The sequence below is a fragment of the Zophobas morio genome, unplaced genomic scaffold (genome assembly GCF_036711695.1).
Source record: "Zophobas morio isolate AGI-343-1 ecotype UQ-CSIRO unplaced genomic scaffold, CSIRO_AGI_Zmor_V1 ptg000024l, whole genome shotgun sequence".
In the NCBI taxonomy this organism is placed as follows: domain Eukaryota; kingdom Metazoa; phylum Arthropoda; class Insecta; order Coleoptera; family Tenebrionidae; genus Zophobas; species Zophobas morio.
In genome coordinates, this window is record NW_026972129.1 from 10,782,854 (window position 1) to 10,808,629 (window position 25,776).

At 34.6% G+C, this 25,776-nt stretch overlaps 1 protein-coding gene across 4 annotated transcripts in view; it reads right to left on the bottom strand.

The window, feature by feature from the left end:
• Positions 1-875: 875 nt before the first annotated feature.
• Shab (Shaker cognate b) overlaps positions 876-25,776 on the bottom strand; it is a 124,975-nt gene continuing 100,074 nt past the window's right edge. For all 4 annotated transcript variants that reach the window (XM_064064794.1, XM_064064797.1, XM_064064796.1 and 1 more), the window contains 2 exons: positions 23,821-24,407; positions 876-2,334 (listed from right to left, as the gene is read on the bottom strand). In XM_064064794.1, coding sequence (XP_063920864.1) covers positions 23,830-24,407 — 578 coding nt within the window. In that variant the 3' untranslated portion in view covers positions 876-2,334; positions 23,821-23,829. The remainder of the gene's footprint in view (positions 2,335-23,820; positions 24,408-25,776) is intronic.

Here is a 25,776-nt window from a genome sequence, read left to right on the forward strand (position 1 = left end):
CTTTTCGTAACTTTTTAGGATAATTGGGAAGAGTTGACTATAAGATTAAATTGTCTATTAAAAACAGATAGTAGTATTTATTACGCAATACTTTCTGCAGCGTTATCAACTTATCACTTATCAGAGATAAAATCTCCAATATGCTTGTAAGAGAACAAAAGCTGTTTAATTTTCTTGCAACATCTTTTAGATTAGTAGTTTTTTACAATGGGAATTGTATAAAATGACAATCAGTTTTAACAATTAAAAAATAAAAATAACTAAAAACGGTTTTCATATTTAAATACTCGTACATACCTACATATAAAAATCTTATCAGAACAAACACAAATTTGAAAAACAATAAATATGCTGATCTATGTACTTATCAAAACGATGAGTTAATTTGTTGGGATTTTTAGTGTGTAAAAATAAACCAGGGCTTATAGGAAAATGCAATTTAATCAGCTGATAAATACATTGAACATTTTTTGGAGAACAATTATTTTTATTTAATTTAACAAACATTTACATGATATGTCTATTATGTAGGGCATGATAATATAATATGTATAATAAATAATTTATGCGTTTCTTAAGTTTTCTTAAATAAGATGTACGTATTTACAAAGTGTATGTCATTTAATAACAGTATTTATACAAATATCTAAATGTGCAGTCTCGCTTTTTAGCTTTTGTGGTAGATATTTTCGTCATTATAAAATTATATAAAAACAAAATGAGGTATGCGATTGTCTATAATAAGCTTGTATGCATATCTAGAAAGGATGGACTTTATGATTATGAATGGACTGACTAGTTTTTATTACATGATATTCAATGATAATGAGACAGATATGAGGATGGGAGAAGATGAAAGAAAATATACAGGCAAACAGTTTTGTAATAATTATTATTTCAAAAGAATAAATTAAAGCTAGGAATGAAATCATATGCGCTTCAACATCTGTGCAATTACAAAAATTATTACCTACTGTACGTTATTACCGCTTATAATACCTGATTCTAAATATAATATAGTCGGCATTGGCAAATCTTTTGATTTATATATTTTGTCTTGTGATCGTAATAACGTTTATAAAAGTTATGAGTCACAAAAATAAAAATGCAGGTATTATTTCACGGCAAAAGACATTGTTGATCAAAATAAAAAATATATTAAACATTATCTGTGATATTTAATAATAACTTTCTAAACATGTGAAAATAAAACAATTTGTAACAACTTTTTTTCATGATTTAGTATGTAGCGATTGACACATACAACAAGGGCATCTATCACACCAACATTTCTAACAACATTATTTGCATTATTATTGTAACTTTCATTTAAATACAAAATAAAACAGAAAATCGTGCATGTTGAAATAAGATACTGGTACGTAAATTTACGTTACGCTCTCGATGGCTATTGTAGTATAAAATTTGTTGTAAAGCAGTCTACGTCGCCTTGTAAAGACATACTAAATCTCTGTTTCCGTCCGATGGATGCAAAATAGTATTAATAAAAATAAGTATTTCCAAAATAAGGTCATGTAACAATATCTTTACATTTACTTTGCTTAAAATTAATTTAATCACAGACAAAAATAAGCTTGGCCAGTCGTAGTACTTTTTTCATATTACACCTCAACAACCTCGCTGCTTTGCTGTGGCACTCTCACGCATAAAGTGTTTTAGAAAATGTAGGCAATTATAGTAAAGTTTTGATTTAGTAGAAAAATGACTGCGAGATCACGTTCAAATAGAAAGCAGTGAGGCTGTTTTCAGTATTGCTGAATTCATTGACTAACTTTGGTAAACCACACACACAACCATGTTGCTATTCTTACACATAGGTATTCCCTCTTTGTTTTGGATGAAATTCGCAATCAGTGGCTATTTATAATTTGATTAACACTTAGGGACTCTCCGCAGCTAGGAGATAAGGATAATTCCGTTAAACTGCATGACATGAGCTTTCCTAAGTTCCTACCTTCACGAAACCGAACACCTTATCTATCACTTGTGAACCTTTGCAAAATGCATTAGCTGATTGCACTAAACATTGCATGTAAAAGTCTGAAATTTGTTTTATTAACATGTGATTTTTAGAATATATTTGTGGCAAAAATAACAATGCATTTACTTCAAAGTTAATTCTAAAAACGTTACAAATGTCTCCAACAACAAAGCACTTTTTATGCACCATCTTTTCTATTTTTCGTGGGAATTGTGGACGAACGTCACTCCGTGTTGCCGAATGATTTTCCATATCAGAAGCTCTTCCACTTTTACTCCTCTTAACTCCTGGCCGTTTCTGTCCGTACTAAATCTAGGGAATGGTTCAAACTCCTGAAATACAAAAACACGATGTTTAATCTACAAATAAGTTTTATTTTGCGCAGTGTTGAAATTTTACTTTGTCTGTATGTCGAATCCAACATTTTAATATGAATGTGGTAGGGTTTCTTTGTACGTTATAACTTTGTTCGAAATAAAATGGATACAATTTATCGACAACAACAGTGAGACTTCCCGTTTGTTTTTTTTGGCAACTTTTCAACAATATAATTAACTGCCAAACATAACTTCTGGTAATATAATGTCCTTAAGGACAGTTTCCGTTATACGCATCGTTGTTTTCTTTTATCTATAAGACATATATTTTATATGAAAAAGCCAAGCCTTGCAAAAGAATTATGGAATGTTGAGTAACGATTAAAGGAACAAAACTCCAGATACAAATTCTACCACAGCCGTAGATTATTAACTTTTGAAAGTTCAACTTGGAAAATTTACTTGCGAATACTAATAGGTTTTTGTTTTAAACAATTACTTATTAATAATTTTCATTTACTATTTACTGCTGATAAGTGAAATTCTTGTCATCTAGACGGTAAAACCCAAAAAATTGAAGATTAACCCATATTGTTATTGCTTAATATTTCCAAATGCTAAAGAAACTAATGTGTTTTAAAATACTAAATATAAGTAAATATACGTAATTAAATATATATATATTTCTGCGGCTTCTTGATGTTCGAAATTTCTTTAGGAAGTCAAGATTTTTAAGCTTAACGCTCTTTTGTCATTATTTGTAGATTTTGTGGTATAAACAACATCACTTGTATTAAATTTTACTAGATTATTTTTGAAATTTAAGCAACATCAATGTTCAGAAAAAAGTGTAACTTAGCATTTAAAAAATGGTTTTATCGGAATCTTCTTCGATGTCTTGGTGCACGATAACAGTATAACGTTTATTACACTATAACGCTAAACGTACAAAACAATTTTTGTTATTTTGTATTTTCGGTGTTTGTGAATAATAAACGTTAGGTATACTTTATTTTTACCGTTAAAAAATGTCTGACTTTAAACGCAAAAAGCTAGACAACCCAATGAAAAGATGTAGATTACGGTTTCAACCTTCTTTGGTCTCATCAGTACAGCAAATCTAAAAAATACGAATGCAATGATAAATCACAAGTAAGAACTCATCATATTTTGGACATTTTGGGTAGAATTTATTCGGCAAAATTTTTAGGTGACGGTATCAGTTTTTTAGGGGGGATGAGCAAATACATTTTGATCAAAAAATTAGCATGCTTATTATGATAACTTTAAAACATCTCCAAGATTTCAAAGCATTCGGTTTTGTAGTTCCTGATTAAATCAAATAAATAAATTCACGCATTCATTAATTTTTTGAGTCACCCTGTATAAGCAAATCCAAAACGTGATTGGAATGATAATTCACAAGTACAGGCTGATCATATTTTGTACATTTTAGATAGGATTTATTCGGCAAAATTTTGAGGCTGACGTCATCGATTTTTTGGAGAGAATAAGTAAATATACTTTGATGAAAAATTTTTCATGCTTATCATAACTTTAAAATATCTGCAATATTTCAAAAGATTCGGTTTTGCAGATTTAAAATTAAGTCGCAAATCGTCCAGATTTTTGGAAAAACATCAAAATTATGAAACAACATTTTGTAATTTAATTTGGAATCTGCAAAACTGAACGCTTTGTAGTTTTGCAGATGGTTTACAGTTATGATAAGCATGCTAGATTTTTAATCAAAATATATTTACTTATCCCCTCCAAAAAATTGATGACGTCAGTTTAAAATTTTGTCGAATAAATCCTATCTAAAATGTACAAAATATGATGTGTCGCTACTTGTGATTCATCATTCCATTAATATTTTTTGGATTTGCATATACAGGGTGATTCAAAAAAATTAATGAATGCATGAATTTATTTTATTGATTTAATCAGGAAATGCAAACCCGAATGTTTTGAAATCATGGAGATGTTTTAAGGTGATCATAAACATGGCAAATTTTTGATCAAAATGTATTTGCCCATCCTCCTCTAATCTTAAACGTGCAAAATATAATCAGTCTATACTATATATATCACTGCATTCATATTTTTTAGATTTTCTTATACAGGGTGACTCAAAAAAATTTATGAATCAGTCAATTTATTTTATTTATTAAATCAAGAATTGTAAAACTTAATACTTTAAAATCTTGCAGACGTTATTATAAGCATGGTAACTTTTTAATCAAAATATATCTGTGTATCAACCCCAAAAAATTGATGACGTCATCTAAAAATTTTGCCGATTAAATCCTATTTATAATGTGCAAAATACTTATGATCAGTCTATACTTATAATTTATCATTTCATGCATATTTTTTATATTTGCTTATACACGGTGACAAAAAAAAAATAATGAATCAGTCAATTTATTTTGTTGTTGTATTATCTTCCTATTATTTAGGTATACTTTTTGGACAAAAAACCGACAATGCTTACTTAATTAATTGATCCTCTCTTCTGTGTTTAAGAGACAAGATCAGTCAAAGGTCAGTTTCTTTTAATACAGATGCATACATTTAATGTCACCGTTACGTAGTTCAATGCCGACGCTGATACGATATGACGTGCTAATACTCGAATCCTTTCGAAGCATAAATATAAACAAAACAGTTAAAGATAAACAAGTACTTGGAATTAAGAATACGTTGTTTCCGATTGAATATCTGTTTTAAATATATTTCATTTTGTCCGCATTTGTTCCCTTGGAATTTACACCCTCGAGGCGCAGGGATTGAGGGGGTGTTATTTACCCTTCTGGAGCGAGGCAAGTTCTGTCGAAATAACCTTCGACCAATTTTTTCACCTGTCCCTATTTTTATTTTAACTTACAAGTGTTATCATCAAAAAAGCAAAATTCGACGAATGAAATTTTATAATTTGTCTAAGAAACTGGATTTATTTGAGTGTACTTCAAAGGCAAAGGTAATTCTATATAAATAACTGTACATTAATATTTTGAGGATCATTTTGCAACTTTTAAAAAATGTAAAAACGTTATGTTCATTATAAAATCGCGCATCTTTTTACTTCTTGGATTATATACTAGAGTGGTGAGTGGAAAAAGAAGCTTACATATTTGTTTCGGTCTTTGTATTTACTGAAATCTTATTTTTTTTAGATTAAATACAGGCAAAAACAGCTGCATAATTGCCGAAAAATTTGAAAAATTTTGGTTTCTTCCAATGTTAAAATAAATATGTATTTGATCAAAACAAATTAGCGACATTAGGGTTTATAATAAGCAAAATGTATGGAAACATCAACAAATCTTTTAAGCTCACAAATGACATAAATTAAAAATGTTGCTTTTTACTTCCCTAAGCCTAAGCTGTAATACAGTCCATCCAGTGAATGACTAGAGCCCGGACTTTAGGTTTTTTGCCTTTTTGTTCCTGTTTAAGGCATTTACATGAAACTTAGATATAAATGTGTTTCGCAAAAAATAACGTTATTTGAGCCTACTTTATAATTGCCTAATTGCCTAAAATGAAAATATGTGACCTAAAACTGATTTTTGTGACCTAAAACGTCCTAAACTTGCTGCTTTGCGGTAATTCCACAAACATCCACACAATGAGTGAACCGAAAGCAGACCTTTCCAGGAAAATACACTTTTTTTCACGCTTTCTCGACATTTCATCATCTCTGCAGTATGAAAAATAAATAGGTCTTCCGTTTCAGTCTGGCTATCTGACGTCTTTCGTCGTTTTATTAGACAGGTAATAGTCTTTACCGGACCTACTGTTGTAAAATTTTGTAGATATCTTTATTTTTAGGAATATTGTGTATATGCTAAAACGCTAACCAAAATTTGTCTAATCATCCCCACCAAAAAAGTGGTTTTATAAAATGACATACTCCTACAGTGAATGAATCCGTATTAATTTTTTACCTTAGATATACAGATTTTTGGAAAACAATAAAAAATAATACTTATAACAACATTTTAACATTCAACTTTGAAACTGTAAAACCAAATGTTCTGAAATTTTGCAAACGTTTTAAGGTTATGGTAAGCATGCTAAATGGTTAAAAAAATGTATCCGTTTATCCACCCCAAAAAAATTGATGGCGTCATCCGAAAATTTTGGCGAATAAATCCAATGAAAAATATGCACAATATGATGAGTCTATAGTTGTGATTTATCATTGCTTTCATATTTTTTAGAACTGTTTATACAAAGTAACAAAAAAATTATGAATGGAGTCAACTCACTCCATTTCAAAAATCAAATTTTATAATTTTTAGAAAACGCTAGTTATGTTTTTGTACGGCGAGAGAAGTTCTGTCCAAATAACCTTTGACCAATTTTTGAACAACTTTTAAGACAAATTTATTACAGCATATACGGCCTTATATCTTGAGAACGGATAGACATATGGAAATTTTGTGGACGCCATTATTTTTAGCTTCACGAGGAAGTCTAATTTAGTACATTATATGTTTTTAACGGATTTTGAGATACCGTTAAATTACGATTACATTCATGTTAACACTTAGATATTTATTTCATTTTCAGTTGATGAATACAAATAACTAAAAATTGAGTGAACCAAAGCACTTGCACTTTCTTTTATGATCAACAAGGTCTGTTTCAAAAGTAGTTATTGTAGTATATATTCGAATTGTCGTGAAATAGTGGGTAGTTCTTAATTTTACTCAACTTTCATACTCTATTTGAAAAAACATTAAAGTAGCCACGAGTCAAATGGACCTCGGAAGGTAAAAACATAATTTCCTATCTAGCACCTGAACAATCAGAGACATTTAAGATGTCTTCCATGTATACCTAATCATTCAGGTAGTCCCAACAGATCAGTACGAATTAGCTCTTAAGAGCACATTAAAAAAATAGCCGGTTATGGGGTGGATCCTATTACAATATTTCCCCAGCTTAGCTCGGGAAGTAAAGAAATAAAAATGGAAAATAGAAGATAGATATAAGGACAGATCACATTGAGATCGTTCAAACCTTCAGCCGTTACATGAAAGTGACACTCTTTGTAAATATGGATCAATTTCCATTAAACATATGTAGCAATAACGTCACAACGTTGGTAACGTAAATCAAAAATTTACTGTTTGTATCTATTTATATCCATTTTTACTTATTTTTATTGCTGAATTTGTTACCATATTTTACTCTATTTTTAGGACACAATATATAGAAATGTAGTAAATAAAAAACCTTATTAGACCACCAAAATACCTATGCTAATAGGGTTACAAATCAAGACTACTGGGAAGCAATTGAATTGCTAAGGTTATTGGCCTGATGCTGTTAGACTTGGAAACAATATAAACATGTTTGTTTAGGTACAATAAAAATACAAAATAAAACCCAGAAAAAAAAATTTGGTAATAATTTTTCTAAAACTGTTACAGTGGTCAATAATTTTTGATTTGTTATATACTGCTGAACTGAAAATATGTGAGTTTCTTTATATCCCGTTTTTTATACACATAGATACCTATGTGGTAAATTCTGATGGGCCGAGAAGCTTTACAATGATTTTTATGAACAATAATTAAGATCAGTTTGTCTATTAATGCAAAAAATATTCACCATACACTTAATCTTATAAAATTATTTAAGACAATTATTGAAAATAAAAGCATACATTCTAAAAACAATTAATCAGTGAGAGTATTTTAAATTTTAATAGATGACGCTGTTAAACAAAGGCTTAATGACGGCCAAATGGTAAGTATAATTTTCTGTTTTGTTTTGTTGTTGTTTATGATGTGTAACTAAATCATCTAAGAGCTCCTATATACAAGTATCTGAAGATTAAATCAGAACATCAAACAACGGATTACTAACTAGAAAACAACATTCAAAAATGTATTTGTATTCCAAGAAGAAAGTAAAGACGTCACAAATAAATAAATACGATTAAGGTAAAAAATTACACTTTAAATCTTTAAATGGAGTCCTTAGTTAAAGTAAAATATTAGATCTTACAGAAAGAAACTCAGTTTTTGTACTTCAAATTTACAAATCCCAGGTTGTGAAAGTAAATAGGGTAGGTGAATTAATTACACGTTCCGAATTTTATGATTGTAGACAGAACAGTGGAAATAGATTATACAATTTTCATAGCAGCAGAAAAATAAGCTTTCTTGTTCTCTGATAGGAATGGAGGTTAACAAATATTAAGACGAAACAGACACCACACAGCACAAAAATTAATGTTTACATGAAAATTATGAAATATAAGTAAGTTCATGCTTATTTGGCATAAAACTAACCATCTACTTAAGGAAACTCCTAAAACAGTTTTATTTACATATTAGATAATGAAAAAAGTTCTACAATTACTGAGACGACATTATTATGAAAAATAAATATTATTTTACGCAAAACTCTTGAATACTACGAGCTGGTAAAGAGCGATTTCACTTTATTTAAAATCCTTTAACCTTTGAGGTATAAACCTAAAAAAATAACTGACAATAATTTCACATTTTAGTCAAAATTATTTTTAAAAACATTTTTACAGTTTCGAAGCTACGTTGAATTTTATCAAAATGGAAATCTAATTCGTTCGTGCGTACACTCCCAGTTACATGGATGTCACCTTTTAATTTATTAAATGTTCTAAATAAAATGCTCACTACAAATATTGCCTTTAAAGAGCTAAGTAATTTCAAAATTATTTCTTTTTTAAATATCTAACTTCTAAATAACTTTTGTCGTAGGCAAATTAAATACCATGTGATCGAAAAAACTTGTTTAGCAAGCATTGCAGTTTAATGTTAAAAAATTATGTTGACAACACATTATTTTAAAAATAAATTTCATGGCTTACTATAGGACTATTTTCGATCATATGGTATAAAACATGTAAAAGTATTAACCATTTTGTGAGAAGTATCTAAACAATTACTAACAATAATCTAAAGAAATTCCATCCTTCCCCGTGCCGTTTCATAACAAAAGCAAATAAAAATATTGAAACATTTTGTCTGTCAGATTTCATCCGGATACCACCTCTAAAAATTTCATGTCCAATTATTTTTCTAACTTCATTAAATCTGTATCCCCCAGATATAATCCTCCCAGTGAAGATCTTATCATTTTTTGTTACAACGACGATCTAAATGAAATTTTTGATTGTCTCCTCCACCTCCCCCAATCCAAATAAATAAATTGTCCCTCGTTTGCGGCGTTTTCATCCAAAAACGCCTATTAGGAAACACATTAATCTCGTTCCTTACCAGCAGCTATTCTGTCTATGGGGTGTTACTCAGAAATAGCTAATATAATACAACAAACTAATAGGCACAATAGTGAGTTGCTGTTGTTCTGCACAGACGGTTGGCGTTCTCTAATAAATACCTTAAAATTGTGATTAACACGTAGTGCAACAAATGGCTAACGTATACTCAGAACGTAATTTTTGTAATCATTAAAATTTTATTGCCTTGCGAAGTTAACTACAGTTAATAAGTGTGTAAACGGATCTTAAATGACTCTGTACTAGTGGCAGGTAGAATCCCGTGCCAGGGGCGTAGCTTTAAAATTTCGAGGTGCCGTGGAACATTGAGACTCCTATTTTACAACAAAAAAATGTTTATTCATACTCTTTTATTTTATTATCATTATTCAACAATATAGATTTTAACTTCAACTTTTAAAAAGTTGGAAAATGAGCAATTGTTGGCGGATTTCCTTTGTTAACCGGTTGGAAAGTGTTTACTTTCCAATCGATGATTTCCAGGCAACACGATTTTATTAAATTTTAATAAATATATAAATAATAAATCTCGTGTAATTTTTTCTGTAGTATAATTTAATAATCTTGTTTATATATAAGAACAATTATTCAGAGAATAGCAGAAGATTTTTTGAAATTTATTTATTAATAAGTAATGTCAACTGTTGTATCCTTACATCGCCTAAATTATTTTACTGAAATAAATGAGACATCAATGATGTAGATGCAATTGAATTACTTACTATATTTCGAATGATTGTGAAACCTGGGTGAAAATTTTCCACTGCAGTATGTACATATATATGTATGTATATTAAAAAATTGGTCTAAAGAGTTTAGATTAGAGAGTACTTCCTTCGCTGTCGGGAACGTGACGACTCCAAGCCTATTACGTCTTTTTTGTATTACATTTTTGTAATTCTTGATTTAATCAATAAAATTAATTGACTCATTACTTCTTTCAGACACCCTGTATAAGCAAATCTAAAAAATATTAATGCAGTGATAAATCACAAGTATAGACTCATCATTCTTTATACATTTAAGCATTTTTTCAGCAAAATTTTGCGGTGGCATCATCAAATTTTTAGGGGGGATGAGCAACTACATTTCGATCAAAATCTTACCATGCTTATGATAAATTTAAAACATCTCCAAGATTTCAAAGCATTCGGTTTTATAGTTCCTGATTAAATCAATAAAATAAATTCACACTTTCATTAATTTTTTTGAGTCACCCTGTATATGCAAATCCAAAAAATATGAATGGAATGATAAATCACAAGTACAGACTCATCATATTTTGCACATTTAAGGTAAGGTTTATTCAGCAAAATTTTGAGGTGACGTCATCAATTTTTTAGGAGGGGATTAGCAAATACATTTTGACCAAAAATTTATCTTGCCTATGATAACTTTAAAACATGTCCAAGATTTCAAAGCATTCGGTTTTGTAGTTTCTGATTGAATCAATAAAATAAATTCACACATTTATTAATTTATTTGAGTCACCCTGTATATGCAAATCCAAAGGTATGAATGGAATAATAAATCACAACTAGAGACTCATCATATTTTGCACATTTAAGGTAGGATTTATTCAGCAAAATTTTGAGGTGACGTCATCAATTTTTTAGGGGGGATGAGCAAATACATTTTGACTATAAATTTATCACACCTATGACAACTTTAAAACATCTCCAAGAAACTTAAACTACATGTGTAGGACTATGTTATTTTATACAATTTAAAACCTATTTACTATGTACAATTTTGAACTGACGTCATCGCATTAGTGGTGGGGAAGATTAGATAAATTTTGGTTAGCGTTTTACCATCTACACGTTATTTCTAATATAAATACAAAATTTCGCAACAATCGGTCTAGTACTTTCGGAGATTATCTGTCTAATAAAAATCCGGGACGGCAGACAGACGGACAGACGGACAGACAGACGGAAACGGGGGACCTATTTCTTCGTCCTCTAGGGCCTAGGGGTCATGAAAGGCCGAGAAAACGTAAAAGTAGAGAGTCGGCCGACGGACTCGATTACAATACTTCCTTTGCTTACGCTCGGGAAGTAAAAATTGATCGAAAGTTGTTTCGACAGAACTTCCCTCGCTCCTAAAGTACTATGAAACATATCCAGCATTCTCGAGTGTTTATTTATGTATATACATCGAAAGAATGTCACGTAGAAATTAGTTTGATTTGAATTAAACCACAATTGAGCAAAATGATCTGAATATTATAATCCCTATTTTATCATTATTATTTCATTAGTTTTTCACATTTTCGAGGAAATGGGATGACTCATTCTTAATTTGACCAATAAAAAATTGGTAATGAAATCATCAACTTGGATAATACTAGTCACAGTACAAAAAAAAAGTAGTCGCGGCGTATTACAATGCAAGAAAAAAAACTAAACAGCCAAAATTCGGCATCGAACCACTACCGCATATTCCACGGTTTCGCTGAATATCTCCGAGTTCTCGACTTGCCGCTGCGCCACGGGGACTCCTGTCCGGTTGGAATTGTTTTTGCGAAAATTTGAACGTTTAGCGAAAAAACTGAAAGCGGATTCGTACACTACAAGTATAGGAGTATATTTTTATATAACATTAGAATTATTTTAAAATACGATTCAATGAAATAACGTCATCAAATTGTTGGTGGGGATGATTATCCAAATTTTGGGTAGTATTTAACCATGTACATGATATTTCTAACATACATACAAAATTTGACAACAAGCGGTCCAGCAATTTCGGAGATTACGTGTCTAATAAAAATGGATACAGACACCAGACAGACAGGCAGACAGAAGAAAACGGGAGACTACTTTTTTCGTACTGTCGGGGTCATGAAACATCCAGAAAATATAAAAATCGCACTTAGTCCGATGGACTCGATTACTATACTTCCTTAACTTACGCTCGGGAAGTAAAAAGAAACAAAGCGTGATAAACAAGACTTTTATGAAAACGGTCACAAAACATTACAATTATAATTAATTAATTAATTCATCATCTTCCTCGGAGGCTTCTCTTAATAGTGACAGTTATTTGATTATTGTTATTGTTTATGTGTATCTTATGTATAGTTTACATTTTATGTTTTGCTATTTCCTATCTGTAACTCCCAATTCTCTGAATTACAACATGTATCGATATGTACTATATTTTCACCGACGGTTAAACGGCAGTAGTCATTTTTTAATCCTCACTAACCCCAATATTGTACAACTTCTCATAAATTAGCTTACAATGGTTATAAAAAAAAACGTTCTTAGTATAATTACCCTACCCAATTTTCGCTAATAATTTTAATAATAATTTAATAGATTCGATGTTGGAATGGACATGTCGAGATAAATTTTACAGAAATAAACGCTGAAAACTACATCTTGACAGATTACAAACTGAAAGTTCGAGTTGAAAATGCAATATCAAAGACAAAAGGTTAAATTTTCCTACAATTTATCAAGCGTAAGTTAAGGAAGTACTGCAATCGGAATCCATCGGGCGACTGACTACTTTTATATATACTCGTTTCATAACCCTTAAAATGCGAAAACATAGGTTTCCCTCTGTTTGTCTGTCTGTCGTCTGCCGGCTGCCGTTTGCCGTCTCTTCGCGTCTGTGCCTACTTTTATTAGACAGATAAATCTTCGAAAGTACCAGACCGATTCTTGCAAACTTTTGTATGTACTGTAACATGCGTTACGTTTTCCTGTGCTGGACCGGGAAAAGAATAGTCCATCAGCCTAGTCCTGCTTGAGGTAAAAGTCCTCTAATGGACCTGTTTCTTCTGTCCTTTCCCCTTTCTTCATATCTTAGTTTTTCTTTTACCGATGGTAAAATTTCAGCGTTGTTGATGCTATAATCAACCACTTGTAGTTCAACCCTTCAGGTTGTTTTAGCGTAGTTGATGCTATAATCAACCAGGTAGTGCTGGCTTCCTCAGGCTTCACCGGAAAATTTTGCATTTCTTTTTTGTCGTTTCAACCCTTTCCAGCATTTATCTTTTTGCCGTAGTGCGTTTAGTTTTAATAACCAAAAATATTATTTTCATCATCGTAGCTCCCTCTTTTGAGTGAGTACGTTTCTATCAAGTATCGTTATCGGTTCTTTATCAATTTCGTTTTTAATTATCGACGACACCTTCGCTACGTCAGAGTGACGAGGTCCCCCATTTTTAAGGCGACTTCCGGTCAGCGTCGTCTCCCGTCACTCCTGGAATAATCAGTAAGTCCCGGTTCACCACTCTGAAAAAATTTTCTTGCCGTCTCTTGGTCATTTTTCCACCAGGTGCTATGCTTTGTCTTGGCGAATTCTAATTGCTAATAACGAATCCATGTCTCAGTCCCTTCCGGTTTACGTGTACGCCGCTGGGCAGTGGTCACCTCCGACAGCGCATTGGTCACCTTAATATCTACCCCTACCTTTGAGACGATTCTTGGTTTTTAAGATTTTTCCGGCGACATTTTTCCGAGAGTGTTCACGGTGGTGAAGACTTGTGTCATTTTTGCGCACCAAATTTTTCGTTGCTTGAAAACCCTCAGCAGCCACTTGAGGTAATTATTAAAACTGTCTTTTCCGTCAAATTAAACCGCTTGGAAATTTCAGGGTTTTTCCTTTTCTTGTCTGGTACCGTGTGCGACGTCGAACCAAGCCAAGATTTTTTGACGACGCCATCTTGAAGGCGGCACGGCTTCTCGTTTGACTTTTTTGAAGCTCTCGAATTTGAGGACGGCCTGGAACATTTTCGCCGGTACGCCAGAAATAATTTACCGCTAATCGGAACATCACTATCTCTGGAAACGCCCAAGGTCAGATTTTTCCAATCTATGAATTTGCGCCCTACACGTCAAATATAGTACCATCGTCCTTCAGGCACTAGTCTAAAGAATTATTCTTAGTTATAATTAATTCGTTGTAAACCAAGCTTACGTAAGCGCGGCCTTTAATTGTGTCGAAATAAGTAGTGTGAATATTTTAATCTTTTTTTTTTTTTCTTTTTTTCTTTCTTCCTAATTTGATAAATCGGTTGTCCCTTACTTATGTATTTTTTTTTTTTCAATAGTTTGAAACTAAATTGGTAGTTGCTAGTTTCATAAAACATTTTATTTACTAACTACCTGGCGCCCACTAATCAGTCTCCCCCTTACATCCTTTCAATAAAATCGACTGCAAAGAGGTTAAATTTCGAGAGAACCTGCGACCCGCCGCCGAAACAACTGAGTGCCGTACGCAGTGGCCGATTTTCAAAATTGGAAACGGTGCACTTATTTTTGGCGCCCAACGTGGGGCCCGAGAAGCAGTCGATTTTTGTTGAAAGTTTGTATGTGAGATCAGGGCAGTTAACATCTGGAGCTGATTAGTCTTTGAATTTTCTATTAGTCACTGCATTCTTATAAAACTTATTCGTTTAACTAAGACTTATTGTTCTCAACATCGGCACCTTCTTTTTATATCACTATGGCGTTGACATTCGATGTTTTTGATCCTATATATCTTTCGGAAGATGAACTAGATTATGAGTTAAAAATTCGTGATCTGATTTCTCGAGATGGTGTTGCCAGTAAGGCCAAGTTGGTATCAAGGGCAATTAGTAGGGAACTTGAAATCGTTTCTACAAGCGATCTGACTTACAAAAACGAGGTTTGGCAGATCAACCATACCTTGGAAGCGATAACGGCGTCAATAATCGATATCGATGGTGATTCCGCGAAAGCTGACGAAAAAATTCGGGCAGTTCACTCCCGTTTAGTACATGTCATGCAAAGGTATTCGCGTCTTATCGTCCCTGATGAAGAAGAAGAGATGGAAAAGAACGGTCGGCGTCTGCTTTACTCCACGATTCTAGAACTGGAGGCTGATTTATTGGCCAAGGTACCACCATCGGTAGGAGGTGAACCTGGCACCGCGTTCGGCTTTTCTACTCCGCTGACGACGAGTGGGCCCCGCGCAAATCGGGACAATAATTTTCCGTCCGTTAATTCGAATTCCGTGCCCGTCTATAAATGGAATCTGAAGTTCGATGGCAAAGGTAGTCTCTTGCAATTTTTGGAACAGGTGAACGACCTGGCCCAAGCTAGAAAAGTTTCATCGGAAGAGTTGTTTGATTCCGCGTACGATCTTTTCACTGGACCAGCTTTGACGTGGTATAGATCTGTAAAGTATACAGTTAGCGATTGGCCCTCTTTAGTACGTCTGTTGAAGACAGTTTTCCTATCGGACGATAACGATGAAAAGATCATGGATATGATTCGCTCTCGCAAACAGCGTCCAAACGAATCAATTTTTATATTCATTTCCGAAATCCGAGCTTTGTTTAATCGCCTTTCAAAAACACCCGACGAGGAGGTACAGTTAAGAATGATCAAGCGTAACATATCACCACACTACTATCCATCAATCGCGTTACATGATACTCATTCCGTAGATGCGCTCTCCGCACTTTGTAAAAAGATCGATGAAGCACTGGAACTTAAAAGCAGTACTCACAAATATGCGCCCCCGAAAGTTCTCGCAATTGACTCGAACCAGTCACAACTGTCGAAAGCGACGAACCCGCTGAAGCGTGAAATAAGATGTTGGAATTGTGACCAACTCAACCACACATATACAGCATGTACAGCCCGTCTTACAGTATTTTGTCGTCGGTGCGGCCAGAAAGGTGTTACGGTGAACACTTGTAAGAAGTGTTCAAAAAACGAGTAAAAGGGGTCACAAAAGATCAGTCAGAGCCTCTGTGCCCCCGAATCGCAAATCACAAGGCTCACATTCATACTCAAACACCACCGAAATTCGATCAGGCCAACTGGTCTGACTGGTTAAGAACTGTAAACAAGTTTTGTGTCTTTTCGCGGCAGTTAAGTCCTTTGTTTATCGAACGCGACAACGACAATCGACCATATATTTCCATTCATGTGTTCGATGTGCCTCTCGTGGGATTGCTTGATTCTGGAGCTAATAATTCTATCGTTGGAAGAACCGGAATTTCCATCCTAACTAAATTAGGGCTTAGATGGGATAAGTCTGACATAAATTTTGTAACTACGGCTGATAATCGCCGCCAGGAAGTGATAGGCATCGTAGAGCTACCCGTGCGTATTTCTGATTCTTTACGATTGCTTAAAGCTTATGTAGTACCGTCTCTGGATCATTCTTTGATTTTAGGTAGTGATTTCTGTCGTTTATTTTCACTTCAAGTAAATTTTAAGGAGAAATCGTGGCATTTGTCTAGCGACGGTGATGATCTAGTAGAATTTGAATTGAAAAATGAGCCTCATGTCGACGCTATTTCACTCTCCGAACTGACTCTAAGTCCCGCGCAACGTGAAATCGCTCGTTTGATTATTGAGGACTTTCGTGAAATTTCCGGGGACAAAAGTTTAGGTCGAACAAACAAACTGACGATGTCAATTGATACCGGCGACGAAAAACCTTTTAAACTTCGTCAATACCCAATGTCTCCAGCGGTGTTGAAGATCTTACACGATGAAGTCGACGAAATGCTTAAGTTAGATGTTATAGAGGAGTCCCACAGTCCATGGTCTTCTCCCGTGTTGATGGTTCCTAAAAAGAACGGCGAAAAACGTTTTTGTTTCGACGCACGCAGACTTAACAAAATTACGAAACATGATTCATATCCTTTGCCGCGTGTAGACCGAATTTTGAGTATGTTGAAGGACGCTAAGTATATTTCATCGATTGATTTACGAAAAGCTTTTTGGCAAGTGCCACTCGATGAGACTTCTCGCGAAAAAACCGCATTCGCAATACCGGGAAAAGGTCTTTATCATTTCAAAGTTATGCCTTTCGGTCTTTGTAACTCCGCTCAAAACATGCAGCGCGTAATGGACAGTATCTTTGGTCCTAGATATGAGCCAAACATATTCGTATATCTCGACGATATAATTGTGACTTCCGCCACATTTGATAAGCATACCGAATTGCTTAAAGAAATAAAGCAGCGTTTAAAGGAAGCGAATCTTCGAATAAATTTGGAAAAGTGTGATTTTTTTAAGTCTTCACTACGATATCTCGGGTATGTCGTGGATGTTAACGGTTTAAGGACTGACCCGGAAAAAATAACAGCGATGCTCAATTACCCCCGACCAACAAACACAACGGAAGTCAAACGCTTTATGGGAATGTGCGGTTGGTACCGCCGTTTTATTAAGAACTTTTCGACCATATGCGCGCCGATTAACGATCTTTTGAAGGGGCACAAACATAAAAAGGCTCCTATCCTTTGGACTCCAGAAGCCGACATTGCGTTCACCAACATAAAGCAGGCTTTGGTTTCCGCACCTATATTATCTAGTCCAGATTTTTCACAGCCGTTTGTTGTACAGTGCGACGCTTCCGACACCGGTATCGGAGGTGTTTTGACGCAGGATCTAGAAAGAGGCGAGCGAGTCATAGCTTTCGCCAGTAGATCGCTTTCGAGAAGCGAACGTAATTACTCCGTGACGGAACGAGAATGTCTGGCTGCCGTGTTCTGTACCGAAGTTTTCCGTCCTTATATCGAAGGTACTCCGTTCACATTGATTACTGATCATTACTCCCTTCTGTGGCTTGACAACTTGAAAGAGCCAACGGGTAAATTAGCTCGTTGGGTGCTCAAGCTACGCCAGTATCATTTCACTATGGTACATCGTAAAGGGAAGTGCAATGTAGTACCAGACGCACTCTCGCGAGCACATAACAGACCAAGTCAAATTAGTGCGATAGATTTTCTGCCGGACGATGGAGATCAATCGTATCGTATTTTAGCGGACACGATCTCGCGAAATCCTTTAGAATACCCATTGTGGAAGGTAGAAAATGACTTAGTCTATAAAAAGGTTCGACCCCATTTTCCTACAATTTCCAACGAACTACAATGGAAATATTTAGTACCAGTTTCAAAACGGATGCGTGCTATTGAGGATTGCCATTCTCCTCCTACTTCCGGCCATTTTGGAGTCTTTAAAACTTTAGGAAGAGTGTCAGAATTATACTACTGGCCAAAAATGCGTAAGGACGTGGTAAAGTACGTCCGGAAGTGTAGAGTATGTGCGGAGCAAAAGATCCCCAATGTAGGTCCATCTGGATTGATGGGTAGAGAGAAACGCGTCAGTTTCCCGTGGCAAGTCATTGCGGTTGATTTCATGGGACCGTTCCCACCTTCACCTAATCGAAATCAGTATCTGTTGGTTATTTCGGATTGGTTTACCAAGTATACACTCTTATTTCCACTCAGAAAGGCCAACGCGCCTGCAGTGATAAAAATCTTAGAGGACCAAGTATTTTTGACTTTTGGTACACCACAGTTTATAGTCTGTGACAATGGCACTTTGTTTGCGGGAAGGGAATTCAAACGTTTCGCCGATAAATACGAAGTACAAAAAATCTGGTTCAATGCCCGTTACCATCCCCAAGCAAATTTTGTTGAAAGAACGAATAAAACTGTTGGTACTGCTATCCGCTCATATTTAGAAGAACGTCACGAGCTATGGGATAAAAATTTATCGGAAATACGATTCGCGATTAACAGCGCGCGACACGAAGTCACTGGGTATCCCCCGTCTTATTTAAATTTTGGTAGATACGTGCCTCTTAGTGGTAAATATTATGGGTCTCTGCACGACCAACCTAGCGCTGATTTATATCCTGGTGATCGAGATCAGTACTCTTTGGAACTCGAACAGCTTTCCACCAGTGTTTACGATGAGATACGCCAAAAACTTAACGCGGCTTATCGACGATACGCCAATCGATATAATACAAAACGTAGAAACGTTGAATATAATGTTGGTGATAAGGTATGGAGGCGGAATCATGTGATGTCCGACTTACGACGCAAGGTGTCCGCCAAACTCGCGAAAAAATACGTAATAGCTAGAATTGTCGAAAAAATTTCGCCTTTAGTATACCGATTGACGAATGACGACAATACTAATGCCGGTCGTTACCACGTGAAGGACTTGAAGCCTTATTTCGTGTCAAATTCGGACGTTTCGTTCGGGTAAGCTTGTTCTTTGCTGTACCCAGGCCTCTTTCGTCTTGTTTTCTATGAAGTATTTTCTCTCCTCAGTATTCCTACAGATTCTTTCCTTTTTTAGAGTTTTACCGCCAATCATCGTTATGATTTTATTGTTGCGCCCCACCCCTATGCTTAACCCGATTGTGACAGCCTGTCCAAAGTTTCTTTGACGAGGTTTCACGTAGACTTTCCTTCTTAGGACGTGTGATACGCGTAGTTATCAGCCTTGTGATGATTTATTTCACCAGGGAGGACACAGGAATGCGGCTGCTTGATGTACGGCTCCATTTCTCTTGGATAAGACTTCTTAAAAAGGTTTCCTTTCCGTCAACCTTTTTTTTTCGTAGGGGAGGTGCAGTGTAACATGCGTTACGTTTTCCTGTGCTGGACCGGGAAAAGAATAGTCCATCAGCCTAGTCCTGCTTGAGGTAAAAGTCCTCTAATGGACCTGTTTCTTCTGTCCTTTCCCCTTTCTTCATATCTTAGTTTTTCTTTTACCGATGGTAAAATTTCAGCGTTGTTGATGCTATAATCAACCACTTGTAGTTCAACCCTTCAGGTTGTTTTAGCGTAGTTGATGCTATAATCAACCAGGTAGTGCTGGCTTCCTCAGGCTTCACCGGAAAATTTTGCATTTCTTTTTTGTCGTTTCAACCCTTTCCAGCATTTATCTTTTTGCCGTAGTGCGTTTAGTTTTAATAACCAAAAATATTATTTTCATCATCGTAGCTCCCTCTTTTGAGTGAGTACGTTTCTATCAAGTATCGTTATCGGTTCTTTATCAATTTCGTTTTTAATTATCGACGACACCTTCGCTACGTCAGAGTGACGAGGTCCCCCATTTTTAAGGCGACTTCCGGTCAGCGTCGTCTCCCGTCACTCCTGGAATAATCAGTAAGTCCCGGTTCACCACTCTGAAAAAATTTTCTTGCCGTCTCTTGGTCATTTTTCCACCAGGTGCTATGCTTTGTCTTGGCGAATTCTAATTGCTAATAACGAATCCATGTCTCAGTCCCTTCCGGTTTACGTGTACGCCGCTGGGCAGTGGTCACCTCCGACAGCGCATTGGTCACCTTAATATCTACCCCTACCTTTGAGACGATTCTTGGTTTTTAAGATTTTTCCGGCGACATTTTTCCGAGAGTGTTCACGGTGGTGAAGACTTGTGTCATTTTTGCGCACCAAATTTTTCGTTGCTTGAAAACCCTCAGCAGCCACTTGAGGTAATTATTAAAACTGTCTTTTCCGTCAAATTAAACCGCTTGGAAATTTCAGGGTTTTTCCTTTTCTTGTCTGGTACCGTGTGCGACGTCGAACCAAGCCAAGATTTTTTGACGACGCCATCTTGAAGGCGGCACGGCTTCTCGTTTGACTTTTTTGAAGCTCTCGAATTTGAGGACGGCCTGGAACATTTTCGCCGGTACGCCAGAAATAATTTACCGCTAATCGGAACATCACTATCTCTGGAAACGCCCAAGGTCAGATTTTTCCAATCTATGAATTTGCGCCCTACACGTCAAATATAGTACCATCGCCCTTCAGGCACTAGTCTAAAGAATTATTCTTAGTTATAATTAATTCGTTGTAAACCAAGCTTACGTAAGCGCGGCCTTTAATTGTGTCGAAATAAGTAGTGTGAATATTTTAATCTTTTTTTTTTTTCTTCTTTTTTTCTTTCTTCCTAATTTGATAAATCGGTTGTCCCTTACTTATGTATTTTTTTTTTTTCAATAGTTTGAAACTAAATTGGTAGTTGCTAGTTTCATAAAACATTTTATTTACTAACTACCTGGCGCCCACTAATCAGTCTCCCCCTTACATCCTTTCAATAAAATCGACTGCAAAGAGGTTAAATTTCGAGAGAACCTGCGACCCGCCGCCGAAACAACTGAGTGCCGTACGCAGTGGCCGATTTTCAAAATTGGAAACGGTGCAGTACATATATTAGGAATATTGTGTAGAAAGTGTAGATGATGAAACGCAGGCCAAAATTTGTTTGATCATCCTTAAGACTGTTACGGACCCCCATTTTTACCTATTACTTTTGTAATAATCAGTCTATTATTGTTAAATTATAATCTCCAAAGTTAATAAGCCGAATTCCCAAGTTTCCACTGTTTGTATTTAATGTTTGTGTTCAATGACTGTATTTATATTTGATAGCTAATAATTCTTCATGTGACTATTATCAGGGATCAAGTATTGTACTTTCTTTGTTTAAAACTATTATAAAAGTGTTAGCAATGTGAACCCAGGAATCAGTATTCAGTATTTCATCATTAAGATATCATTATAAACGTCGATAGTTAACAGTGCCCGTGTCGGTAGAAATTGTAATCACGAACTTGTAGATCTGGCTTGAATAAAGTAGTATTTAAGTGAAAAGATCTGGTTTAAGTTATTAAACTTCCCCACGTGAGTAAAATCACCTGGTGAATAAAAGTGTCTTCTGCCAAAATTGAAAGAACCCTTTGTTGTGGTCGAGGCTCACAACAAAACCAATGATATGACGTCATCTCCAACTTTTTCAATAGTAAATGTAATTTAAATTTTATAAAATAACATACTCCTCCACTTCTGGTTTATGAGCCTGTGTTGAATTTTTCCCGTAGGCATCCCGATTTTGCAAAAAAATCAAAATTGTATAACAACATTTTAGAAAACATGGTAAATCTTTAATCAAAATGTATCCGTTTACGACCCCCCTGAAAACTGATAACGTCATCTCAAAATTTTGCCAAATGAATCTTATCTATAATGTGCAAAATATGATGAGTCTATACTTATGTATAAATCAGGAATTGCAAAACCGAATGCTTTAAAATCTTGGAGACGTTTTAAGTTTATTGTAAACATGGTAAATTTTTATAAATAAATAAATTCTACCTAAAATGTGCAAAATATGATGACTTTTTACTTATTATTTATCATAGCTTTAATAATTTTTAGATTTGTTGATACAGATGGCTCAAAAAAAATAATGACTAAATCAATTTATTTTATTGATTAAAGCAGGAATCGCTCACTCCATTTTCCCGAAAATTTGGGAATACAGTGCTGTTATTATTAGCATTACACTGCACACTACAAACTGATATACGTGTTCTTACAAAATTGTTAGTGACATCATAACGAGTATAAACTCATTTGAAACATATGCGTAACACGCTTCTTTATATTTACGTTATTAACATTACGTAAGTACATATATTTATTTCAACTTATAGGGTTCTCATAACAAAATAAAATTCACAAAATCAAATTTTGTAATTCTTCGAAAAAGCTAGATACGTTTTATCGTACTTCAGGAACGAGGTAATAATTTCTGTCGAAATATGCCTTGGCCATTTTTTTTTTATTGTATGCAACAGAATTTAAAAAAACATACTGTTGTTAAAAATATGTGCACAACATATTTATTATATTAAAAACATGACAAAATGAAGTATTGCCGGTATAGCATTAGATTAATCTGATCCGGATTGAACTAGTTACATCTGATACCGGTCCCGGTTTAGAGTTACGAGTATATTCTTCGTTGCTGAACTAAATGGCCTAATAGCACCATTGACAAAAAAACTATGTTAAAAGTTTGCACTTACTGAATATACGAAGAATTAAAATTTCATACAAATTACTATTAATTTTTTTACCAGGAGTACAATACTCTCGTTAATAAATTACATTCTTATTTTATCACTGCGTATGAGGTTAGCCCAGGACACAAGACAAACATTTTTCTCAATTCATCACTGCCATGATAAAATATAAAAAGAATTTCCTACGTATTGTCTTATCCCTTCACGAACAAAACTTTTTTCCTAAAAAACTTTTATCATCTTGTGTACTGATGAGTTACAAATATTAATTGACTCTTTTTGCTCTAAACGCAAAATATCAGTGAAATGAATTTATATTTAACAATAGTTCTTTTTGTTTATGCTGTCACTGCTATGAACATTTTGAAATTAAAAACAATGTTAAAAAGATTTTAAATAATAATTCCAAACGCTTGGATGGAAAAATGTGTAAGATTTTTCGCAGGTAACTCTCACTCTTTGATCACTTTTATTTACACACAGTCTGGCCCAAAAGCGAAACAAAAATAAATCTTCGTATTTTAAATATTCCGATGGACATCGTCATCACTATGATTATGATTATTAAAAAAAATCACCTTCGAATGCTACGAGGACGGATTGGGTCCTTTGGAAATAGCGTTTCCGGGTTGTCTGGATGACGGAACAACCACGGTGGGATGAAGAAGCAGTCTGGTCTCTTCATTGGGTGAATTATCGTCCATTGGAGGAGGCGGGGGACAGATGTATAGCGGCACATCACCAACACTATCACCACACTCTTTCAATTTATTCGAATCGAGCACTGATTCCTTACAGGACTGTTTCTCCTTATTAATAATATCGTCTAACAAAAACAACTGCGACTTTAATGTCCTGTTTTTTTCATTGTCTTGTTGATAGTAGGGAGGAAGATTTTTCGTTAGAGTTTTTTGGCTGAGCACGCGATGCCTCAGTTGAGGAGATGAAACTCGCTTATTCGGAGAATACTCGCTGCCGGAACCGATTTCATAACCGGACATGTTGTCGGAGATTAAACGCTCGCTTTCCGGATCTGCGTTGCGGTTTCCGCTGCTGTCGGACTTCTTCAGGATTGATTTGGAACGCCGATGGTGCTCTAATTGCGGACTCACTCGGCTGTCTATAGAATCCACAGACAGTGACGATTTGCTGCCGCTGTTTTTGCCTGGAAAGAGAAAAGCACACTTTAATAAACCGCGGAATGGAAATTTTATTGTGACTGTTGAAATTTTGTTTGACAAAGAGCGTCGAAATTATTCGGCAGACTGCGGTGTTGAAGGGTTTGCGGTCAGCGAGTTTCAGAGATTTACCTTATAATAGCTAACAAAGCGTAAAAGTTTAGAGAAAGGGTCTGATTTGAGAAACCTCAGAAAGGGACGCGGTAACGAATGCCACTGTGCCAACTTACATTTTTAATGCGCAGTTATTTTATAACAAGAACGGGGAGCACTACGTTATGGTTATGAAGGTGTAATTGTTATGCGAGAAGGCCGAGGGCGTCAAGTACACGAATTCTGAAGGCACTTTCACACTAGCGTTGCTAATCTTTTTCGTAAATGGGTTATCTTTTTTTAATTGGAGGCAGATCAAAAAACTGGTGCACCTTGTCCAGAGATGATGAATCAAATATCTTCATTTTTTTATTGTTTTATGATTTCATTTGAAAAAATGATAAATTTTGTTTCTTTGGAATGTTTTGTGTCAAAAATATAAAAAAAGTTAAATAGCATGGGAAATTCAAAACAGTTTATTTCATTTTAACGTTTGTTCTCCACAAAACCGAAAATAGAAAAAAAATTGTTAAAAATCTGTATCAACCATGTGTTTCGACAATCACGTTGACATTATCATCATTATATTTTCTGTATTCTCGGGGGTGTCGAGAATAAACGTGGAATAATGTACTCATTTTTGAGCTGTAGGTACGTGTAAAAAATTTACATAATGGAGTTCTAACTAACTTTAGCAAGACACCACACAATTTATAGATTACACAATATTGGAAATTTATTTGTTGTATTACAAATAATTACGAAACATCCAATAAATTAACAAGTTTTGTATAGTGGTGGAAATACTCCAGGTAAAACTTTTTCTCTTTCCATCTTTGCACTTTGTGTGAGAAAAAAAAGTATGGGTGCTAAAAGTAAAAAAAAGTTCAGGTAAAAGTGTTCTCCTTTTAGAGATAAAAATCATTAAAATTTATGTCCAAATTCGTTATACGCCTCTGATAAAAAGATCATCTTTCGTTTCTAAAGCAACATTTAGTCTTGACAAAAGTTTTATTGTTACAGTTGCTAGGATTTACTAAAATAAATTAATTTTACCTATTTATCCTTCAGTAGCGTCTAAAAAAGTTGGATAAGGGTTAATTTTCCCCTTATAATTTTGATAACACAAAATAAGTTTTTCAGACTTCTTATAGACTTCGTCAAAAACTGTTAATTTTGTTGTACGTACCTTTCAATAACACCCTGTATTAAACACACGGAAAAAATCATAGATTCGGTATGGCAAACCGAAAATATTCTGGA